Genomic DNA, 21,990 nt, shown 5'->3' on the forward strand with positions numbered 1-21,990 from the left:
TCTTTCTCTGCCCATGTGACTCTGACTGCCTGCACCCAGCCTCTCCTCGGTCAGGGGGAGACTGGTTCCAGTCCTGAAGTGTTGGGTCATGTCTTCAGAACCTGCCTATTTTGCAGGTGCTCTGCAAGTTTCTTCTCCATAAAATTACCTGTGCTTTTTGTTGTGTATGAAACAAGGTATCGGTTGATGCTTTTAGTGCCTGGAGTGCTTGCATGTGGTTAGGAGCAATCTAAGACTGGAGAACTACAACTGTTGTGCTCCTGTCAGACTTGTCTCCTCCCTTCCTACAGTGAATCAGAGGTATCTTCTTAAGGCAGGAGCCATCTTGCCGTTATTAGCTCTGATTTCTGCAGAGTGCTTTGCGTTACGTTATATCAATCATGGCAAACACCTTCTTGCAGACATTGAAATTTGAAGGTGAGAAGGAGCAGATGCAGCAACAGCTGATCTGTTAGATACCTGGTGGGGGCTAGATTACATTCTCACTAAATTTGTTGTTACTGAAACGATCTGTTTCCATTTGAATTTGAAGCTTAAGTATTTTGACAGAGAAATTGTTTTCTGAAAATTTGAAACTGCCTTCCTTAATGGAGATGAACTTACTGAATTTGTTCATCAAACTTTTAGATAAAACAACTGGGAGGGGTTATGTGTACACTGGAGGACAGGTTCAGAATTCATGCAGTCTTGACATCCTGAAATAGCCCAGGGGAGTGAAAGGGTACAGTGCATGTGAGAAACACATAGTGTGAAGGCAGCAGTGATTAACAGTGGAAATGCAAAATGGAGGGGAAGGGGAAGAAGTGTTTAGATAGAAAAGGAACAGGAGGATGAAGCTGAGCACAAGATGAATGTGACTCAGTGTCATATTTTTGTGAAAAGACAAACATCCTCCTCAAATATTTAAACAGAAAAGCTTGCAAGATTTATGATGAGACTGACTTGCCATTTAGGAGAGAGTGAGTCTGGGTCACCACCCCAAGTGGGAGGTAAGCAGCCAAATGTGAAGGGAGAGAGAGAACAGAGAAGGAGAAAATCTACCAACTGGACCATGTTTCAGTATTCTGTTTAAAAACTAAGTGGCCATGTGGATAAGTAAAGGCTATTGTAGAAAAGGGCATTATCTGCCTTATCTGCTATGGAAATTAAATACAAGGAATAACAGGTTTAAGCTGAATTGATGGAGAATTAAATCAGTCATGATAGAAACTCTCAGCCAATGTAATACTGCAGCAGACTTGGTTTGTCTCAGGAAACCTAAGAACAAGCTGTACTAACCTGTTGCAATAGATTGACACCTAGTATGTATACCAATCTCTGGTTGAGACTTGGATTAAATGACTTCTCATATCCCTTGCAGCACTCTTTTCTGCTGTTTTACAAATGGTTAAGGCAGATGTATATGCTAGGAAAGCTGCTCAGTGGCAAGCTGTATATTGGAGTGCTAGGCAAAAGACTTGCTACTTGCATCATCTGCCTCAGCTTTGGGTGTGGGGTGAAGATGTATATCTTGCAGGAAGGAACTGTGTGCTCATAGAAGGCCTTCTCATCTGTTAGGGTGAACCTCTCCCTTTCCTCCTACTCTAGTACAGTGGCCCAGGCTTATATGGCTGTTACTCAGAGTATTGCTGTCTCTATCATATGCTAGAGTAATGAGTTGCATGTCAATGCATACTGTATCTCTATTCACGTGATTAATTCTAGGCCTCATTTTGCGTGTTTAAAAACTAGTTTTTGGATACAGCATTATCCAAATAGTTGTATTGCTATCCTCACAGCACCTGGGAATCTTTTAGTTGTTGTGTCATCCAGTGGCACCTAGGTCTGTAGTTACTTTTGTCTATGACTCTCTTGAGGTATGAAGACCCTCCTTGCAAGTAAAACACCAAGAATACTACTGTAAAGTGTGATGACAGGCAAGAAGACAGGCACAGGTCTTTGATATGCTCAACTGAGTCCACGATCCAGTCACCTGCAGTAATTTATGACCATGGAATAGGTGTCTTGACAAGGAAAGACAACAGAATGTGTATGTTTCTCAGAAAGTTGTTTTCTCACTTCTTTGTGAGCTTTGCAAATTTGTTTCATCTTGCAAAGAATATCATATTGCTTAGGTTGGTCCTTTTCCTGATATATAATTCAAGTATGATTGTAGGGTATCTTGTTTATGATACAAGTGAGTAATACTGCTCTGAATTTGTCTCAGTGCCCATGGTTGTTATTCTTTTCACTCAAATCTGTTCAATCTTGAAAAAATCCTGAGATAAGAGTAACAAGCTTAAATTTACCAGGTTTCTTCTTTCTCTTAGATTGTACCTGTTGGGTGTTCTTTGTTTTAGCTTAGGCTGTTACCTTGAACTTGGATTCACTTTGGATCTTGTTATGAGGCTACTAGTATTTGAGGAATAAGACCAAAAATATTAACTAACCTGCAACATTTTAATTATTTATATTTTTGTTTCTGCTGCAGGCACTGTAGCTTGTGCTGTCCTATCCTCAGACTCATGAAACTTATCCTCTGATGAACCTCATTAGTTGTCTCGAAAACCAGGGCAAAATCCTCGCCTTGACAGCTGAATCACACCTAGCTTATCATAAATTTGTGTTCCGAAAAATTCCCTAACCTTACTTATTTCTTCATCCCCTTTTTCTCCATTTTATTTTGCAAAAATGCCTTTTAGCTCTTTCTTTATGAGACATGGCTGTTTCTGATTAGGAGGTGCAGGAATGTAGCCAGAAGTATCTAATTCCCTAATTCCACTAGGCTGGGATAAATATGAACCACTTTGAGCTCTGTGAGTGCAAATCTGAAAGCTGCTTGCTTTCTGGGGCAGGTGTTGGGTGTAAAATATTCAACTATGGATATATTTTTTTTAAATGGTGCTGTAAAACTGGGCATCAAAAATGAAAGATTCTAGGAATTTAAAATGTACTTACACTGGTAATGCTGCTGGTGAGATTAAATCAGTTTTAATTCTTCTATTTTTTTTAACTGTTGAATGTCACTCATTGAATCAATGACAAGAAACTAAATGAGCATTTTTTTCCTAAAAGCACCTATCTGTGGTGCTATATGCTCAAGTAGAAACATTTGATAAAATTTTATGAGCAGATGCAGAAATTGAGCAAGTCAGATTTTAAAATACAAACGCCTTCTCTTTCGGCCTTTTGCTGAAAGGCTGACTCTAAAGGGAGAGAAAGGGTCTCAGTATTGACCTGGAGAAGCTTGACATTGAGGAGTGTGCTACCAATTGTTCTAATGTCAGCTTTTTTCCTGAGATAAAAAGGAGATGAGATTTTTTTTTTCTTTTCAAGCTGAAATGGGCAGCTAAAGGGAGAATGCTTTAGCACAGTGCTTTAATCAGAAAAGGAGCTAGGAAACAAGTATAACAAAAGCTGTTCAAAACTTTACTTTGAAACTTTCCATTGCTAGTGAATCCTTTTAATCTGTACTATAACCTTTTCCTAACCTTCTCTTCTCTGCTACAAGCATTTAGTTTCTCTAACTGTTTCTCTTTCTAGAAAATTCTTTGCTGTCATAAAAATAACCATTTCTCCTGCACCTTAATATGGGTCTTGCTAATCCTTCACCTCTTAGCATCATATTTTTAGTCATTATGAACTTCCCTTTTTATTATTCTGAGCTCTACTGGATTCCATGTCTCCACTGTCCATGTTAAAATTGCAAATAGTCTGGGGCAGGAATTCATTGTTCACATTTTGCTTCTTAGTAATTTGAGCTTTTTATGTGTATGGTTTTTGTTTGTTTGTTTGTTTTTGCTCTGTCATGTGGCAAGGTCCATTTCTATGGCAGGAGAAGGAAAGGGTCTTCCAGATACTGAGTTCTCACCTACCTCATGCAAAAACAAATGATGAGAGCACTTTGAAATGCCCCTGTTTAAAGGTAGTTTGCTCAAGTTCTATCCTTATTAGACAGCAATTCTGTAGTGAGAAGAGCCTGTCCTGCAGCAAATATATGGTGCTGAGAGATATGATCAGTGGGCATGGTGGTGATGGGTTGATGGTTAGACCTGATGATCTTTGTGGTCTTTTCTAGCCTTAATGATTCTATGAAAAAGCCAATTGATGTTGAAATGAAGTCATGTGAAAGCAGGCTCTGCCTGTTCTTAGTGCCACATAAAGATGGCAGCTGGTACTTCTAGTATACTGCAGTATGGCCAGATGCCTCTAGACCACATTTCTCACTGACACCTGCTACAGCTGATGTTTGAGATCTGAGTGTGGGAGATGCAATATGTGAACAACTGTCACACCCACCACAGCATCAAACTTAGCAGTCCTTTCAGCCTGTTAACACTTCATGCAGCTCAGCAAAATCTGTCATATCTAATCAGAATGGTGCTTTTCTGTGGCTTTGGTTATCCCATGATTAACTGACCTTCCTTTTTGGATGAAGGCTGAGCTTTGAGGTGTTTGCTGTCTCTGCATGTTCTGAGCCAGCATATTAGTTGGATTGAGGTGTGAATGCATCTGTAATGCTGCTGCCCAGTACAAGATCCTAGTAGAAGTTTAGAGGCTAAGGCACTGTGTGATAGCTCAAATTCATTGCATTGAGCAGTTAAGAAATATTCTCCCATCTCTTCCCTCAATGTATGGGCAAGGGCATGGATTGGGTTCCCAATGCCTTCTTCCCTTGCTTGCATAACTACCTGAGCCTGTCATCACTCAGACATTCATTCCAGAAGCAGGAAGATGTACACAAAAGCAAGTGACATCTATTAAAAGAAAAAAAAAGTATAAATGGTATTGGTGTCTGTTGCTTTCCTTTTCCTCTTAAGATTAGCTGAACTCACTGTTGTTCTGTGTCATAAATAATTATATTGATGGAGCATAAATGCTTCCTAAAGAGACAGATTCATTTGAAATTTTGCTTCCTCTGATCACTGCTGTAGACAGCTGCAATAAGTTGCCTTGCATGTAACTTAGGAAGAGGAAGTGAGGTCTTTGCTAAGCAATTTCTTCAAGCTCATCTTTTTTCTTTTTTCTTTTTTTTTTCAATTTTGTTATGTCTTCCAGGACTCTTCTTGACATTGCTACCACTAACACTTTTGTTTAGAGCAACACTTGGTTATCACAAATATACCTAACCTCACAAGCATTCATTTCAGTGAAGTGTGGGACTGGTGCCCAAGAAAAACATGCTTGACTTCAAGATATTGTTATTAACTGCCACAAATGGTTTCTGCTAGACTGAAGCCTAAGACCCTAAAGGAGAGAAGTGTTGTCAGCTAACTCCCCACTGGTATCCTCAACCTTTTTTCACAAGCTGGTTTCTGTTTTGAAATGCAGACCCGCTTCTCTAGGAATAGTAATGTTTGTGTAGATTACTTGGAAGAATGATAGGAGAGGATCTTGCCAAACCATGCAGTATGAGAGTAAAGAAGGCTGCGCTGCTAGTAGCGCTGCTGAAGCCCTTGGAAAAACGACTCTGTGTGGAAGAACGAACTGGCATCCAGACCTATGCCTGCGTTTGAGTTTCTAGCTAATCAGCAGGAATCGATGAAAACTATCAAGATAATTAAAGTAAAATATAACAAAGATAAACAAAGACCAAATGAATAACCAAGGAAAAACTGTTTAGCTCTGTAAAGCAACTCTATCCACTTCTTATGAGCAAAAAGCTTTCAGTGTAGTTCTGGAGTCTGGAGCTTTCTGTTAAATAGCAGTCTCCTACTCCTACTGCCGGTCTTGTGTGTTGTCATTCTAAAGAAAATCTCATGAAATATCTGCTGCTTCTTTGCCCCTTAGTTGAGCTTTTGGAGTAAAAGGCATTAAATGTGCGCAAACGTAAGTCTCCCCTTGTCTCCAGAGAGAATTTCACTTGCCTTTTCCTAATCCACAGGACACAGGTGCTCTAGATCTTTTCTTGTCATTTTCCTTGACCCTGTTCTCTTGTGATGAATAAAGGTGGATTTAAGAGCAATCACAGGTTAAGGAAAGCAACTTCGAACATGAAGTCATTCCACCTACTTTTATGTAGTATAAGAGGAGTTTGGCCTTTGTCGAATGACAAAGGGGAAATTTTTTTTTTTTTTTAAGATACTTGTCAGTCCCTTTAGTGTGTTTATTGAAAAGCATAACCTGTTTGCTTTGACTGTATGAGGAGCTTTGAGGCCAGATGTTACCAGCTTGCCACTGCATGTGTGACTGAATTGCTCCTTAAAAATGGCGTTCTTATAAACACACCAGCAATCACTGTGATATCAAATCTGTGTCTAAGTGGTAGAAACTAACGGTAAGACCCATGATCGAAAGGGAACTCCCATGCTCCCTGAAGAACACATCAGTTGTAATCTGCTTGTCAAGGCTTGAGAAAAGTCATTGCAGTCTATTGAGTGACAGTCATAAGGCCCTGCAGGGATGATGATAAGGCTGTGGGAATGACTACAGCAGATTTGTATGGTAGAAAGATGTTTCCCTCCTTTCCTACCATTATGCATATTGCAGGCTCAGTCTTGCTATAAGCAAGATTGGATTAATAATTTCAATGGCTGACTGCGCAACAACTTTGTGCTCTGGAAATTTATTTCCATTAGAGAAAAACACAAGGCTGTTGAACATCCTTTTGATTTGTCAGCAATACAAATTTAAGTCAAAGTTGAGTGTCAAGGGATGTTAAAAAAGCACATTATGCCTTGAATCTAGGAAAGCTCATAAACACATGCTTAAATCCTAAGCTTTTCTGTATGTGAATGCAGTACTACTATAATGATAATACAGTAATGTACTATAAGCAGAATAGCAAGGGAGCTGTTATACCAATGCAAAAGTCCCTCTGTCCAATACTACTGCTGCTTTGCAATAGTATAGTTTTCTTACAAGAGAAACAGTTTTCCAGGGGTCAGAAAGGGAACCAACTCCATTGGATATACTGATATAAAACCATTTGGTGATACATCAATCCTTACTGAAACTGATAGATTTGCATACTCAACTCTGCTGAAGCGAGTGTTTGAGTGAGTCAGGTAGGCTGCTTTAGTCCTGGATCTTATTATTGGAGTATTCTAAAGCAATGGTCTCCAAAGTTGTTCGGTTGTCCACCTCTATCAGTAGAAGTTTTTTGATGTATATTTATCTGTAAATTGTACATGTATGCTACTGTGCTAATAAATAACATAGACTATCAAATGCACTCAAAAAAAAAAATATTAAAAAAGGGTGAGATAGAGATGAAATAAATACTATTTAGATTTTTATTACTTAATACAAACAAAATTTTCTTCCTGCACCAGTATGGATTACCATGTGTGCTCTCTGGGTTTGTGATACCCCAAGTTGGAAAGCACTTATCTAAAATCAATGAAAGGATGGCCAACATACATTTCTGGTCGGTGCCCAGTGAGCAGGACTACGGTCATCTGTGTGCAACTCTGCAACCCTGCTTCAAACCAGGCCCATACAGAAAATTTCTGTGAGGTGGCTTGGCTTTGTCTGATGGTAGAACTATAACACCTAGTATTTAACAGTGATGCAAAGTAATATGTTCATCTCTTTCTCCCTCCTCAACAGATAAGTAACATTCTAGCTTGCCAGGGGTGCCTAAGTTTTTGATAAGGCTAGTTTATGAAAACTCTAGGCCTTGCTAATAATCTGAAAGCTTTTATTTATTTATTTTCCTCTAAAACATTGATGGTGGGTTATAGCACTTAGGATCTAGTAGAATCTGACCCTGGGGGAGGAACATAATTCCTGATGTGGAAGGGAAAACTCAGGGCAATTCATTATGAGGAGGAAAGAATTACATCAGAGATGATGGAAGAAGCTGATGGGCTTGAATGGATGCAGCAGATCTGTTACTTTTTTCAATTTTATTTTGAGACAGTCAGTGTAAATAAAGTACAAATGGAGAGAAATATAGCTTAAATGTGAGACTTTTGTGAACACAGCAATAAGCAGCTGAAGAAATAGAATGGCTATAGAAAGGAGCAAATCTGTCTTTTAATATAAAAACAGCTGTGAAGTGAAGTCTGAAAGGCTTAGGAAGCAGGAGACAGGTGGAGACAGATATTCTTTTCTTTGTTTGCCTTGCTATTCCTGCATACAGAGCCAAGAGAGCAGGGAGAGACTTAGCAGTCAAAAGTGGAAGTATTCAGATACTCCTTTTACAGTGGGACTAAATACAAAGAGTGCTGGAAAAAAAAAAATAATAATGAAAGGAGTTCTGGAAATAACGAGCATTCATCCTGACACAGAAGCTGCAATTCTGTTGCTCTGGCTGGAGCAGCAGCATGGGCTGATCTCTCCAGGAGGCGTGAGCCAACACCAGGGTTTCTGACAAGCAAACATTGACTGAGATAGTGCTGCAGCAAGGGCATGGAGGGAGGTCTCAGATCTATAGGAAATGCAGTGGCAAAGAGGCAGAAAAGGTTGGATATCAGCCACAAGGAAGAGACAGCTTTTGCTGTTTGGGATCAGAGACTTTCTTAAATAACCTTCAGTCATTAGCTTTTAAGTGGAGGCTGTGAAGCACCTAGGGGATTCCTTGTAGGAAATGTTGTGGTGCTAGATGAAGACTGATGAGTAATCCTCACACAGACCATGGCTCTTCCTTGCTGGCAGGGACTGACAAAATTGAAGAAAGGGACTTGAAACAGCTCCGTGTGAGGTGTGCTACATATGCCATGAGATTACATTGATTTTTGTGGCCTGGGTGGATGGTCTATACAGAAGAACAAGTCTGCATTTATTCATTTGCAGAAATAAGTACTTAAACCTTTTGGTGTATTGTTTCTAGGCCATCAGAATTTGAGTCTGTGCTTTAGATTTTGAATGCTTTTTTCACTGTGTTGAGGATGCTTGAGGAGGATGTATGTACAGCATGCTTGTACCTGAGGACTGAAGGAAAAGAGGCAGGGGTTATGGCTTTCAGCATTCAAGGTCAGGGTGGATGGACCTCTGAGCAACCTGATCTAGCTGTAGATGTTCCTGGTCACTGCAAGGGAATTGGACTAGATGGCCTTTAAGGTCCATTCCAACTCAAATGACTCTATGATTCTATGAATGTAAGATTGCATTGACTTCAAATTGAAAGAGAGAAGTCTCCAGCTGCAGACCTCCTTGGCCATTAGTTATGGAATTTGATCTGTGTTTATTTGCTATCCAGCTGCTCCTTGCCAGAAAGGGATTAGTAGAAAATGGATGTGTGAACTTGTGACTGCAGATGTCAGTACTGGGCTTGTGGGCAAAAGGAGGTATGAGTCTTCAAAAGAGGATTTGGGATTTCTGTTTCTATTATTTTTGGCAGACCAGGCACAGGTACAGATTCTTTATTCTATAATTTACAACAGAATTATGTACAATTGGACACACTCCTGACCAACACCTACCCAGATGACCAACTGTTGTATCCAGCAGCTAATCCTTGTTTTAAAACATATCCTTAGAAACAGCAGGTGCACACAGGATTCCTACTCGCAGAAGCCTCACCTCATCCCATCCCTTCAGCAAGATGTCAACAGAACAGGAAGCTCTGAGGAACATCAGTTCTCAAAAATGCAGGAGGAAGGGAGAGGAGAGTGTAGATCCTGGGGGAAGTCAGGGTGAGCCCAGCAGCCTGGGGAAGGATGGAAACTTGCAGGAGGGAACAAATGAAAACAGGACACAAAGCCCACTGTCAGCCTGAGGCATGGTGAAGCAGGAACACAGATGATTTAATTAGCCTAAGACAGCACAGCATATCAGTAGCAGAGGAAAGCACGCAGGGAGGCTGACTCCCAGTTTCATAACTCAGGAAAATATTTTCTCTGGCTTGGTGAACAGGCAGTTAGAAAGGAAGAACTGCTCTTGTTGTCGAGCGGTAGTCAAAATTCACAGCCCTTGTTTAAGTGGGAATTTTTCCAGTTACTTGTCACTGAGTAAATACACTCTTTTTCATCATATCATGAAATCATAAACCAGCTTGACATAGAAACAGAATCTTATTTTTACCCTTTAAGAAAATCAGTCTTTAAATAGACAACAGCACGTGAAATGAGATAAGAGGCCAAGTCTACAGAGCAAAAACACACTTGGAAACTTTCTCACTTTCTCGGTAATTAAAACATTACATTAAGTAAGAGGAATAATACAGCTAGCATATGTGAGCCTTCAGTTTGTGAAACCTGCAGCTGTAAATGTCCTAATCTGTGGTTCCAGAAGGGAAAGCTATTGTTTCTATTCTGATAATGCCCGAAGCCTTTGTAGGAATACTTAGTGTAAAATGTTTGGTACTTTACAAACAGAAGGATGTGTTTTGCAGAGGTTATTCCCATGTTGCTAATGTAAATTTACCTTGCAGGTGCATCCTGCATAATTACATACAGATTTAAGGAACTGATATGTGGGTCTAATTTTAATACACCATAAAATGTATTGACTTTGTCTTCCATCCTGCTACTTAAAATGATCTCTGACCCAGAGCTCATCGCTCTCGCTTTTTTTTTTTAATGTGAGCATATCATAAAGTTCTTTGGAAATCCCTACTGTATTAAATATCTATTGCTACTCAGTCCAAAACAAGAGATACAAGTACTTCTTTTTGTGAGTTGAAGTGTGTTCTTACAGTGATTAAATCCTTCAGGGTCTTTCAGCGTTTATTTGTTCATTTGTTGCCAGCCCACAAGAAACATGGAAAAGATGAGCTCAACTATATTTGTGTTCATATTTTTAGGTGATTCTGTAATCTTGAAGTATATTAAATTGCAGGATGATGAGGGAGTTGAAAGGAAGGGAAGCTTGCCCTTGAGTTACCCAGAAAGGAATGCTTTGGTCTCCAGGTTTGTCAGCTGGGAACCTTCTCCAGTGCAGAGTTAGCATCTGGTGTGATGGATGGGTAGTGGCAAGTGTTGTCTTCCTGGCAAGCTCAGACTTTTTCCCTTCCTGAACTCAGGGTACAGCAGAATAAAGAGTGAGTCTGTAATTGAGGTGATCAACTTTGGCTCCAGAGTCACGTCCTGCCTGACCTGAAAAGCTGTGGAGGAGCATGTGATGGTCTTCTCTGTAGACTTCTCTCCGTGACCTATTTCTGCTGTGTTTGCCCCTGACAGCTGTGCAGCCTGTCACTGGCCATGGGGGAAGTTGGAGGCCAGGTGCTCCAGTTCTGCTTGCTACTCAAAGTAGCTGGGAGGAGGTTGCAAGAGCAATGCTGTGTTGCTGACGGACTGCTACTTCAAGGTTCTGCTTTGACTGCACTATGTTTAGCTCTGAATTGTGCTTCTGGCTCTTTGTCTGCAATTACAGCTCCCAAAAGCCTTCCCTGGGGGCACAAGGGTTGGTAAAAGTGTGCATCAGCTTGGAGTCAACGCAGGCAGTACAAGTGGTAAATCCACCTTTTCGTATGGATGATTGCTTTCTTGTTTTTCACACTTTATCGTTGAAGAAATGCTCTGGTTTCTTAAAACTGAGAAGTTGTGGGTTTATAAGAGTTATTAGGAAGCGGCCAGAGTGCTGTGAGATGCACGTCGTGCTTCCTGCCTGAGCTAAGAGGATTAGGGTTGCTGGTATGCATGATGTACAGAAGTCATTCATCAAAGCTGCCAGCCATGTGGCTATTCTGAGTTGAGATGTTCAGACACCCTGCAGTGTTACCTGTACATCAGTTCTCAGGGGAGGTAGAGCAAGGATGGAAAAAGAGAATCTGACAGCAGTGGTTCTCTCACACCTGTCCCTCTATGTGCATTCTCCTAACTGTTCTAAGAAAATAGACTTTCATTTGCCCCTAAACCTTGCCTTGTTGGCAAGGCACATGATTTGTAAGTGCTCATCCCAACACTTTGGAGGATTTTGGGTTGGAACATGGGGAGTTAAAAGTGGTAAACTTGCAAATTTAAAAACAGCATGTAGGTGAAAACTTGTGATGTTATGTTCTCTGATGGAGATGGTATAGTCCTTAAATGAGAGTGCCAGCGTTGACTTATTCTTTTAGTCTCCAAAGTGATGGAACTTCCTTTGCTTCCTTGTTCAGGGCTTCACAGCAGAGAAAACTAGTCTGACTGAGCAGCTTGTGAGGTCACCTAGAGGTGCATGTGCACCATACTACAGAGAGCAGTGAAATCCCAGGGAGGCTGACACAGCCTTTAGGAAGCTGACATGGAAGAAGAATCTGAATATCATTCCCATAGAGTCCCTGGCACTAAGCTCCTTTGCCAGCTTCCAGTTTTTAAGCTCTTCTAGCTGGGCTGCAGCAAAAGCCCCAGCTCCGTGCATGGTGACTTGGGGGCAGAGTCATGCTGTGGCTTCGTCACCCTTTTCCAAGTGGATATCATGGCAGGAGCTTCATTCTGCACCTGGGAAGAAGCATCCAATGCTTTATGTACAAAGGGCTTGCCCTAGCAGCCCTTTTTCAGGAAAAGGCTGTTGCTGCTTGGGTATATAGCCCCAGGTTGGGTTCTATAGCCCCAGTTCTGAAGCTACATTAGCACATGTAGGATGGAGATGAATCATTGGGAGGCTCTGCGCTGAAGTGAATGTCTTTGCATGAAAAGATTGTCTCTAATGCTTTGCTGAGCTGTGTGGATTTCCAGATGATATCATCGTTGTTTTTTACATTCAGTCTTTTTTTTTTTAAAAATCAATTTTTGAACAAAGCAGAAAACAATTTCCTCATGAGAATTGTTCAAAAGCAAAAAGTCAGTTTTCCGGAGGCATATGTGTGTTTTGCATGTAAATGCAGGAGTTGACACAGAGACTTTCAGCATCTCATTAGCTGGGTCACTTGCTTATTGACTTTTACTTACAGAAAATAGATTAAATATCTTGATGATTTAAATGGAAAACATACTGGGCAATTTTCCCTTCTTCAAACACAAAATCTCTCCCCTTACAAACGGAGGGTTCTGACACCAAATGCTCCTAATGCTGGAGGGGACAAATTGCTTGCAGATAATAAATGTTGTTTGTAGGCATGCATTGGAACTGACCAGAAACCCTGGAGAGAAAGATGTGAAAGCAGATTGCATCAGCGAGAATTGCTAGCTCAGGTTCCTCCTATGAGGCTATCCCAGAACAGCTTTCTTGGATTTAGCTCTGGGGATCACTCTGCTAGTAATGGAAGTTGTGCTGACATAAATCTATCTATGCTACTTTGTGAAGTTATCTCAGATAAATATTAACAGCTGTGCCTACAGCCAGATGTGTACAGCCCACATTACAGATGATGAACGAAGCCACCATGTTAATGGTTGTCTCCAGCCTGCTGGGTGTGTTCAGTATCACTTGGACTGTCAGGAGCAGCCAATCTGCTATGATGTTTAAGTGTGGTAAAACATATTAATAGAATTAATAGAAAACTGCAGGTGCAAGGAAAGCTGCTGAACAGAGAATTCCCCTGAGAAAGGAACAAGTGTGTTCAATCCCACAGCCAAATGAATAATGAGCAAAGCACTGTGTGAGCTGGCGCTGTATAGTACTGTTTCAGCATGTCTGCTGTTTTAAGGGGTTTTTGTTGATGTTGGTTTTAATGATTTTAGCTATAAAACCTTGTACCAGTGTTTGGGAAGTTCTATTGGGTTCTGATGATGCTGGCTGGTAGATTATAAGATCTCATCGTGGAAATGAAGTATATAATTAAAAGTGTCAGCTCTGCCTGCAGTGGGCTTTTTAGTCTCTCATTCACTTGCTGCAGCTTGAAAGCTCAAAGAGATGGTAAACAAATAACTACATTTAATTAATTGTGGGGATTTTTTTTTCACTGTGGTGCAAATCCCCAACAAGCTGCATTTCATGGAAGGCTGCCGCAACATATCACACATGTTCATTTTCAGACCAATGCTGCTGATGGAACAGTCATTGGCTAGGGCACAAGACCTGCCTGCTTGGACCATGAAGACGTCCAGAACTTCACCTGTTTTTATGTGGTGTCTGATCCTATGTAGTAACCTGCTGAATTACAGCCAAAATCCTTTACCCTTGGCTTGTCCCACTGGTATTGTTCTGGGCCTGCCCAGGGCTGCCCTCCAAGCTGGCACACAGCACCATCACAAGGAGCAGGAGACCATCTTGCGCTGGATAGGAACAAGGGAACTACACTAGGTTGACATGCCAGACTTGGCTCTCAAGGTTCTTGCTATCCTGCTGAAGAAAGTGAGGTAGGAATCTGGATCCAGTATGTAGTGTGGAAACAAGTTCAACTGCAGGAAATACTTTGTTGAATGTTACCACTTTGTTTAAATTTTACTGTTTGGTTTGCTGAGTAACTTCTTTATTTGGCTTGTCCAACTGTAGTTCTTTCTGCTTGTCTAGAGCAGCCTGGGACTGAAGCTGGCCTCTCTTGCCCAGAGCAAGCATGAAGCAACTATATGCGGGTTTCTCAGGGGTAGGTGAATGCAGCAGTCCTCTTCCATTTGTCCTTGGACTATGTTGGATCCAGCTCTACGTTCTCCTTGTGGATAGACGTTGGCACACAATGTATGGATTGCTTTACTGCTGTGAAGAAAGCAGTCTTTTTGTGTTAAAAACTGGTGAGGAATGAGAAAGTACCCTGTCACTGAAACTGTTTGACACAGTTGTTGTGCTTATGGTTGTTACACACCAATGTGAAGGTATTGGTTGGTGCTTACACATGGATCTTGAGTAAGTGCTATCAAATCATACTTCACTAAATAGGTTGGAATAAATGTAACTATGAAACGAAGATAAAAGTGTGTGCAACTGAGTTGCTAGGCAAGAGTGCACATTAGCATCTAGTAAAAATTCACATAGACACATGGGCTGCTGAGGGTCAAACAAGAGACCTATCTTTAGAAGAACACTCTCCAAATTCTTATTTCTAATATAAAAAGACAGTAATCTGTGTGTTTTTTTTTCTTTATAACCTCATCAACTGTCTCTGAGTCCCAAGTGAGTCCACAGTATGGATTGTTTGGCTAATTTAGACAGAATTCTTGTGCTGAACTTTTCTAAAGGAAAGTAAAATTAATCCACCCAAATAAAAAATGCAAACATCCTACTTCCTGTAAAATATGTCCAGAGCTGCAGCTGCTATAAATTAGGATGACTCCTTTGGCCTGACAAAGAAGAGTTGTCATTGGAGGTCTGGTTGCTATTTTTTAATAAACTGAATGAAATACATGCAGCATAATGTATTACAGACCTAGATACTTTGCTGCCCAGTTTCAGCAGAATGCCAGTATCTATTTGCAGAATAAACTGCAAAAGAGAATTGTTATATGCACTCAAGCACTGTCAAACTTCCTTGACAGACTTGTCATGAGGCTGTCAGACTGGCTGTGGTTTGAAGATGGTCTGATGAACATTTTTTTACAGGCCATTAAGAACAGAACTAATACAAAAGCTGATTTTCCAGTAGGCTTGATAAGCTCCAGTGCTTTCAAAGCTTAGATGAGGGAACTTAGTGTGAAACAGAAATCTTGAAAAAATTATTTTGGAAAATAATAAGACGTTGTTTTTAGATATTTTTTTCCCCCAGTTCTTTGTGTTGTTCTTTACTCTTTGAGAAAGCTGAAAAAAATCATAAAACTGTCTACCATATTTCATCAATTGACGCTTGTTACGAAAACATCATGATTTTTTTGATGAATGTTTACTTTCTGACAGAAATCCTCCTTCAGCATTTTTTGACTTTTTCTAAATAAGACTTCAAAATCTTGTTGTGTACTTTTGGAAAGTAATTTCCCAGAAATACAAAACAGTCTTTTCTTGCTTGGACTTAGGATGATGGAATTAATTGTGTTTTCAAACCTTGCTCTTTGGAAGCAGCGCTATATATCAGAAGAGAAAATACTTCCCAATCTTCAGAAACTAACAGATTCTGGTTACATTTCCTTCTTGGATACATAGCTGTATATAGTACACCTTAATGTTCATACTTGGGTCTGTTAAGGCAATGGGATATTTTATCATGAACCTCAGTGATGGGACAGTACCTCAACAGCTTCCCTTGGGCAGCCTGTTCCTGGGCCTCACCACGCTTTCTTAGGGGATGTTGTTCCTAATATCCAAACTGAACCTCCCCTGGTGCAACTTGAGGCCATTCCCCGTTCTCTCCAGTTCTATCGCTAGTTATGCAGGAGAAAAGGCCAACCCTCACCTTGCCACAAACTCCTTTCTTTTTTCCTTTTTGTTGAGAGCAATAAGATCTTCCCTGAGCCTTCCTCTTCTCCAGACTGAACAATCCAGTTCCCTCAACCGATCCCTGTAAGACTTGCTCTCCAGAGCCTTCACAGCTTCAGTGCCCTTCTCTGGATGCTCTCAGTGGCCTCAGTGTCTTTCTTATAGTGAAGGGCTTGAAACTGAACACAGCACTTGAGGTGTAGCCTCACCAGTGCCAAGTACAAGGGAATAATCATGTTCCTGCTCCTGCTGGCAGCACTATTTCTGATACAAGCTAGGATGCCATTGATCTTCTTGTCCACCTCGGCACACTGCCGGTAAAAGGTAAATTAACCTATTAAAAATGTGCACTCAAATACCTCAGTGTTGTGAACCTGACCATGCAAATAAAGAACAAGCAGTCAATTCACTGGAAATTCTTAGGTTTTTTTTCCTAAATTTCCCCTCAGGATGAAGGCAAGAAACACCGTGAGATTGGAGCAGTGGTAAAAATGCAAATGGTAGAGACCCATTGAAGAGAAACACTACAGGGGCTCCCTCAAGGATGGTTACCTGGATGCTTCCTTCAAATTTTTATCCTCAGTATGTCTGACTTCTTTCTGCAATGTGTGTGTTTGCTGAGAAGTTGGGCGTGCAGACCAGCCAAGCTGCTGTAACATGCCCTGAGCTGAGCTGGAAGGCTTTGCATTGCACGGTTGAGGCAAGGCTCCAGTCTCCAGTCCAGTTGCGCCAGTAGGTTGTATTACAAATGGTGTTCCCTGCTCAGCATCTCCATTTACTTAGAGTCTGTCCTAATGATTTAAATAGTGATTTCCCTGCTGGTTGGCTTTGGCAGTGATGTTACTTCTGAGTGCAAAACAGAATGTGGAACCAATCTAATCAAAATTGGATTGCATGACAGCAATGACTTGCAAGGTGACTACTGCTGATTGCATGTGCCAGTTTTTCCTGGTAGTCAAGGTGAGAAGGAGGGAGGAAAGTGCATTTACACGTTGTATTGTAACAGAGGTAGACTGTGTTATTTTCCCTGTTCTGCAGAATGTGACATAAAGCAAGCCCTGAATGCTAGTGATGGTCCCACCTGGTGTAATTAGACCACTGGGTCATGTAGCGTGTTGAAACTCAAGAGCACTTCTGTGCTCTGACTGTGCGGTATTGGAAATCTTGATTGATTTTTAAAGAAAAAAAATGTCAAATATATTCTCAATACAGCAATTTAAATGAAGAGGAGAGAAATCTAAATTTGGTACATGGTCATAATCTTATATTCATTCTGAATTTCTGAAAATTAGTGTGGATTTTTTGTTCTAATTTATTGAAGTCTCATTAATTAAAAGAGAAGGAAGACTTGACGAAAAAGACACTATTTAACTCAATAAAACTTTGAAAGGTAAACAGTGTATTATTTGAGATTTTGAGATTGTTTTCTATCAGTGTTGTCTGAGTAACTGCCATTGAAGTGTCCCTGCCTATAGCAGGGGGGTTGGAACTAGGTGATCTTAAGTGTCCCTTCCTACCCAAACCATTCTGTGATTCTAAGTCAAAGTAGAAGTGCTTAAAAAGCTCAAATGCAATATTTAGGTTTCATAAGCAGCTTGCTCTGTATGTGGGATATATTTGTGGACTTAGCGGATCATATTTAAATAATTTATTCTGAAGTAGTCATTAGCTGTGCAAAACCCAATTTATGTTAAAAATTCAGTTTTCTCCCTGCAGAAACTCAATGTCACTCTTGCTTTATTATTTATCAGTAAATTATGAATCAAATGTTCTCACTTTACCACTAACGGCTTTTTTAAAAGACAATAAAATTATACAGTGGCTTTCAGAATTATATTTAGTCAACTATTAGGTTGATGATTGAGTCAGAAAGTGCTTCAGCTTGCTTCTAGAGCTGTGTGGGTTGTGCAAGGCAAACAGGTTACCAGTCTTGCACATTTATTTCTAGGAGAGCAGATGGGAGGTGTGTGCAAGGTAGAGCAGATCTGCTGGGTAAAAACTAAAGCACGCTATCCAGTCTATCTGGCAATTTGCCATAATCACTTTTCAAGGTAAACTTGTGCAACTTCTGAAGATTTAATAGTGTACAAAATTTTGTTTTGTTTTAACTTCTGACTGTGCTTGACTTAGTAAAAATGGAGTCCAACACAGACTTGTTGCTTGTATGCACCTGCCTCAAGACCAACATATTTCACTTTGTAAGTCCTAATACTTTATGAATGCATTTTGGTTGCTGTAAGCAAGGTTTGAAATGTTAACCACCCAACCCCACCTTCTGCTTCTAAGGGAAAGAACTTAAAAGCTGCCTTCATGTACTACCTGGAAGGGTTGCATGGGCACTGGAGGTAAATTCACACAGCTACTCAAGGCTTTGTGTACAACTAGGAATGCAGTGTGTTGTTATCAGAAAGCTGTATCTCTTGCAGAACATCAAAACTTGATTAAATTGTGGGGAAGGAGGAAGTGATGAACTACTATAAGTAATTCATGCACAATCATTTGTAGAGCATTTCATGTCAACTATAACTGCCTAGTGTGTGCTAGCAGAATATAAATCTCCTGATCAAAAGAAAAGAAATCTTTATATAATATACTTTACTGTTGCAGTAGCAGTTAAGGTTAAACAAGTATATTTATCCTGTCCCCACAGTTTCCAGTTGATAATGAAAGCTTTTTATCATTTCAGCTGAAATTTTCTGCTCTGTCCTTATCATACCATGATTTGTGGGGAGTTCTTTTAGTCTTGTGCTTTCAGCTGAACTATTTCATTTATAGTTTCCCAATCTTGCAAATTATAATTGGAAAGAAATTTTTTGATGTATGTTTCCTTGCCCATCGTACTTGAAAAAAAATCCCCTCTATTGTGTTTTTGGTTTTTTTTCTTTCCTTTTTTTTTTTTTTTTCAATCTCTTCAACCTGAAGACTTTTTTTGTTGTTGTTGTTTTGGTGCCATTTCTGCTCTACTTTCTAGTAAGTTGAGTTCACCAGCTTGTAGCCAAACACTAAGGCTTTAACTACCTTTTGAGAGCAAGTTCAACAACGTAGTTTATTTGGTTCCTATGCAGTACTGTTCCATGCGATATTTCTGTACGCCGTAGTTGTTGTTGTAACTAAGAATGTGAACTGAGATACAGGTGTACAGAAGAACGCGACCTAACCAACACATTGGTGAGTCTTTGAAGCTCCAGGGGACAGAACGGCAAACTTCTTGCTATGGATTCATCTGATGCTGAGACCTAAGGAGCCATGCAATACAAGGAAGACTATTTTGTATTAAGTAGAACTTCAGATGAAAATCTGTGTACTTTCTGCTTAAGAGCACTGTTCAGTCAGTCCTAAGCCTGTCAGTTAAATTAAGAACTGGATTTGCTGAATCCAGCTCTTAATGTGATGGTCATAACCCCCATCTATCTTTTGCACAGGGATGCAGAACTGCTCTTAGCATTGCCCTGTGCTTAGGTTTGCCTGTGCTGCCCCTCTCAGATGCATTAATTTTGTGTGTTTGGCAATTGCACAGCTTTCTTAGGAGAACAGGAAACGTCCCTATTCCTATAGTCTTTACCTGGTGACTCAAGCACTGCCAATGTGGGGCATGAAAGCACTACATTTAAAATTGAGCTTAATTAACTTATGGAAGGGATTAGAGGAGAGAGGGCTGTAAGGATTGGTGTCTGCATCCCTGGTGTTGCAAGCTTGATGTTCCTATTTCGGCTTAATGTAATTTAGTATCTGACTGGATAACCTCATTATGCTGCTACAGGACTGCCAACCCTTACTGCCTCCTTCCCACCACCACTACTTAAGAAATAAAATAAATACTTGAAACTTGCAGCAAAAGAGGAAGATCGTTTAAAAGCCAGGCTAATGACTGCATGGGACTGCAAAGCTTATTGCATTATGTGAGGAAGATGACCCAGGATGTGCACTGTAATGCTTAAGAGTATTCCATATGATGTGGGATGGTGAAATCAGTCATGTAGAGAAAGACAAAGAATATAGGGGTGAAGAATCCTGACAGCTGTCAGTGGATGTGCTTCTAAAGGAATTAGCTGTCACGCCATCACTTTGGCCTTGTTTTCCAAGTGTCCTGTCTGAACAGCCATTGCTTTAACTATCATGGTTGTATCTATATAGATTCATTTTCTTGTGGTATCCAAACTAGCATATTGACCTGAAGTAGTCATGACTGAGCTCTGTGCATTTCCATTACAACTGAGGGTAGGGAGTTAATTCAAGTCACTATATGGTAATTCCTACCAAACAGGTTAGTCCGGCTTTAAATTGCTGATGTTGGTTGAATATGTCTTGTGAGCTTGCCTTCCCTTTCTACTTTTGTCCTAGGTCCAACACGAAAAATGCCCTTGACTGCCAGTGCCATGGACTTTTTTCAACTCTTTGTTCCCGACAACGTACTAAAAAACATGGTGGTACAAACCAACATGTATGCCAAGAAGTACCAGGAGAGATTTGGTAGTGACGATACCTGGATTGATGTCACCTTGACGGAAATGAAGGCTTTCCTAGGCTATATGATATCGACCAGCATCCACCACTGTGAGTCTGTTCTCAGCATATGGAGCAGCGGCTTCTATAGCAACAAGAGCATTGCACTTATCATGACACAATCACGGTTTGAGAAGATCCTGAAGTACTTCCACATTGTGGCCTTCCGCTCGAGCCAGACAACGCATGGACTCTACAAAATCCAGCCTTTCCTGGACTCTCTGCAGAATGGCTTTGACTCTGCTTTTAGACCTTCACAAGCCCAGGTAAGAGTTAATCTCTTTGTGAGGAACACAACCTACATTCTCTGGGTTTTGTTGCTGTGTCTGAAAATGCAAAGCACAGCTGCCTGTGAAAAGAGCTAGGGATTCACACTTCTAGCGACTGCTAGCAATGACCAGCCTGACCTCGTTGGTAGGTGCTTGCCATATGGTCCAGGCCCTCCTGGGAAGTAGCAGCACTACAGCTATCTCCGCACAAATGGGTAAAGAGCAAATAAGCAGGGCATTGGTGACTTTGCTTACTGCTGTTGTCAGTTGTCCTCAACAACGCTGCCTATGCCTTGTGCTGGTCCTGGTTTTTGATGATGGGTGATGCTCCTGTGGAAGAATTTATTGTTGTGTATGTATCCAACCAAAGTGTCAGTATTTCTAAACGACCAGAAATAAAATAAGCAGGTCTCTAATGAATATTCATTTCTAGTTACTAGTATGTGCATAGCAGAAAGCCATTTTGGAGGGAGGCTGCTCTGGAGACTAGGCAAACAGTGTAAGGAACTAAAGATAGAAGATTATGGAGCTAGTAGTCTGACTACAGCATATAGTTGAAAAAATGATTTTTTTAAGTGCAAAAAATTATTTTCTTAATGTTTACGATATACTTGTTTAAACTTTGATCTGCCACAAATAATTTTGGAACTGCTGCTACTGGTCACATTTAAAAGTTTGGAAAGAAAACGGAGTAACAGTGAATAATGACTATTTGAAATAGCTTCTCAATCAGATCTCTATTTTCAGGATATACACTGAGTTCACACAGTCATTGGGAAATGTTGTTAGGTGCACCTTCTTCCCATTTTCATGTTAAAACATTAGGCTTTTGTTCACAGCATACAAAAAATGGAGACATAGATACACCTTATCAATGGAAGTATGCCTAAAAATATGATCAGGAGTGACCAGGGAATAATCAAAGTTTTTTTTTTCTATTTTACAGAAAGTAAAAATCATATCTCTGTAATCCAGGACAACTCAGCTTCCTGAAAAGCAATAAATGCAGAGAAGGGAAGCAGAAGTGGTTTTGCTAAGCCATGCTAGCAAGGTGCATTTCCATTAAGACAAAACAGGCAGTTAAAGACATGGTATTGTTGGGATGAAACTCTCATTAAGATGTGAAATCTAATCCTTCTGGGCACTATCT

General features: G+C 40.4%; 1 protein-coding gene across 1 annotated transcript in view; it reads left to right on the forward strand.

Annotated features, from left to right (window-relative positions):
* Positions 1-21,990, forward strand: part of PGBD5 (piggyBac transposable element derived 5) — a 73,610-nt gene that overhangs the window by 10,236 nt on the left and 41,384 nt on the right. The window contains exon 2 of the mRNA XM_052683045.1: positions 20,410-20,837. Coding sequence (XP_052539005.1) covers positions 20,410-20,837 — 428 coding nt within the window. The remainder of the gene's footprint in view (positions 1-20,409; positions 20,838-21,990) is intronic.

This window comes from Tympanuchus pallidicinctus, unplaced genomic scaffold, assembly GCF_026119805.1.
Source record: "Tympanuchus pallidicinctus isolate F22 unplaced genomic scaffold, pur_lepc_1.0 scaffold1, whole genome shotgun sequence".
Classification (NCBI taxonomy): domain Eukaryota; kingdom Metazoa; phylum Chordata; class Aves; order Galliformes; family Phasianidae; genus Tympanuchus; species Tympanuchus pallidicinctus.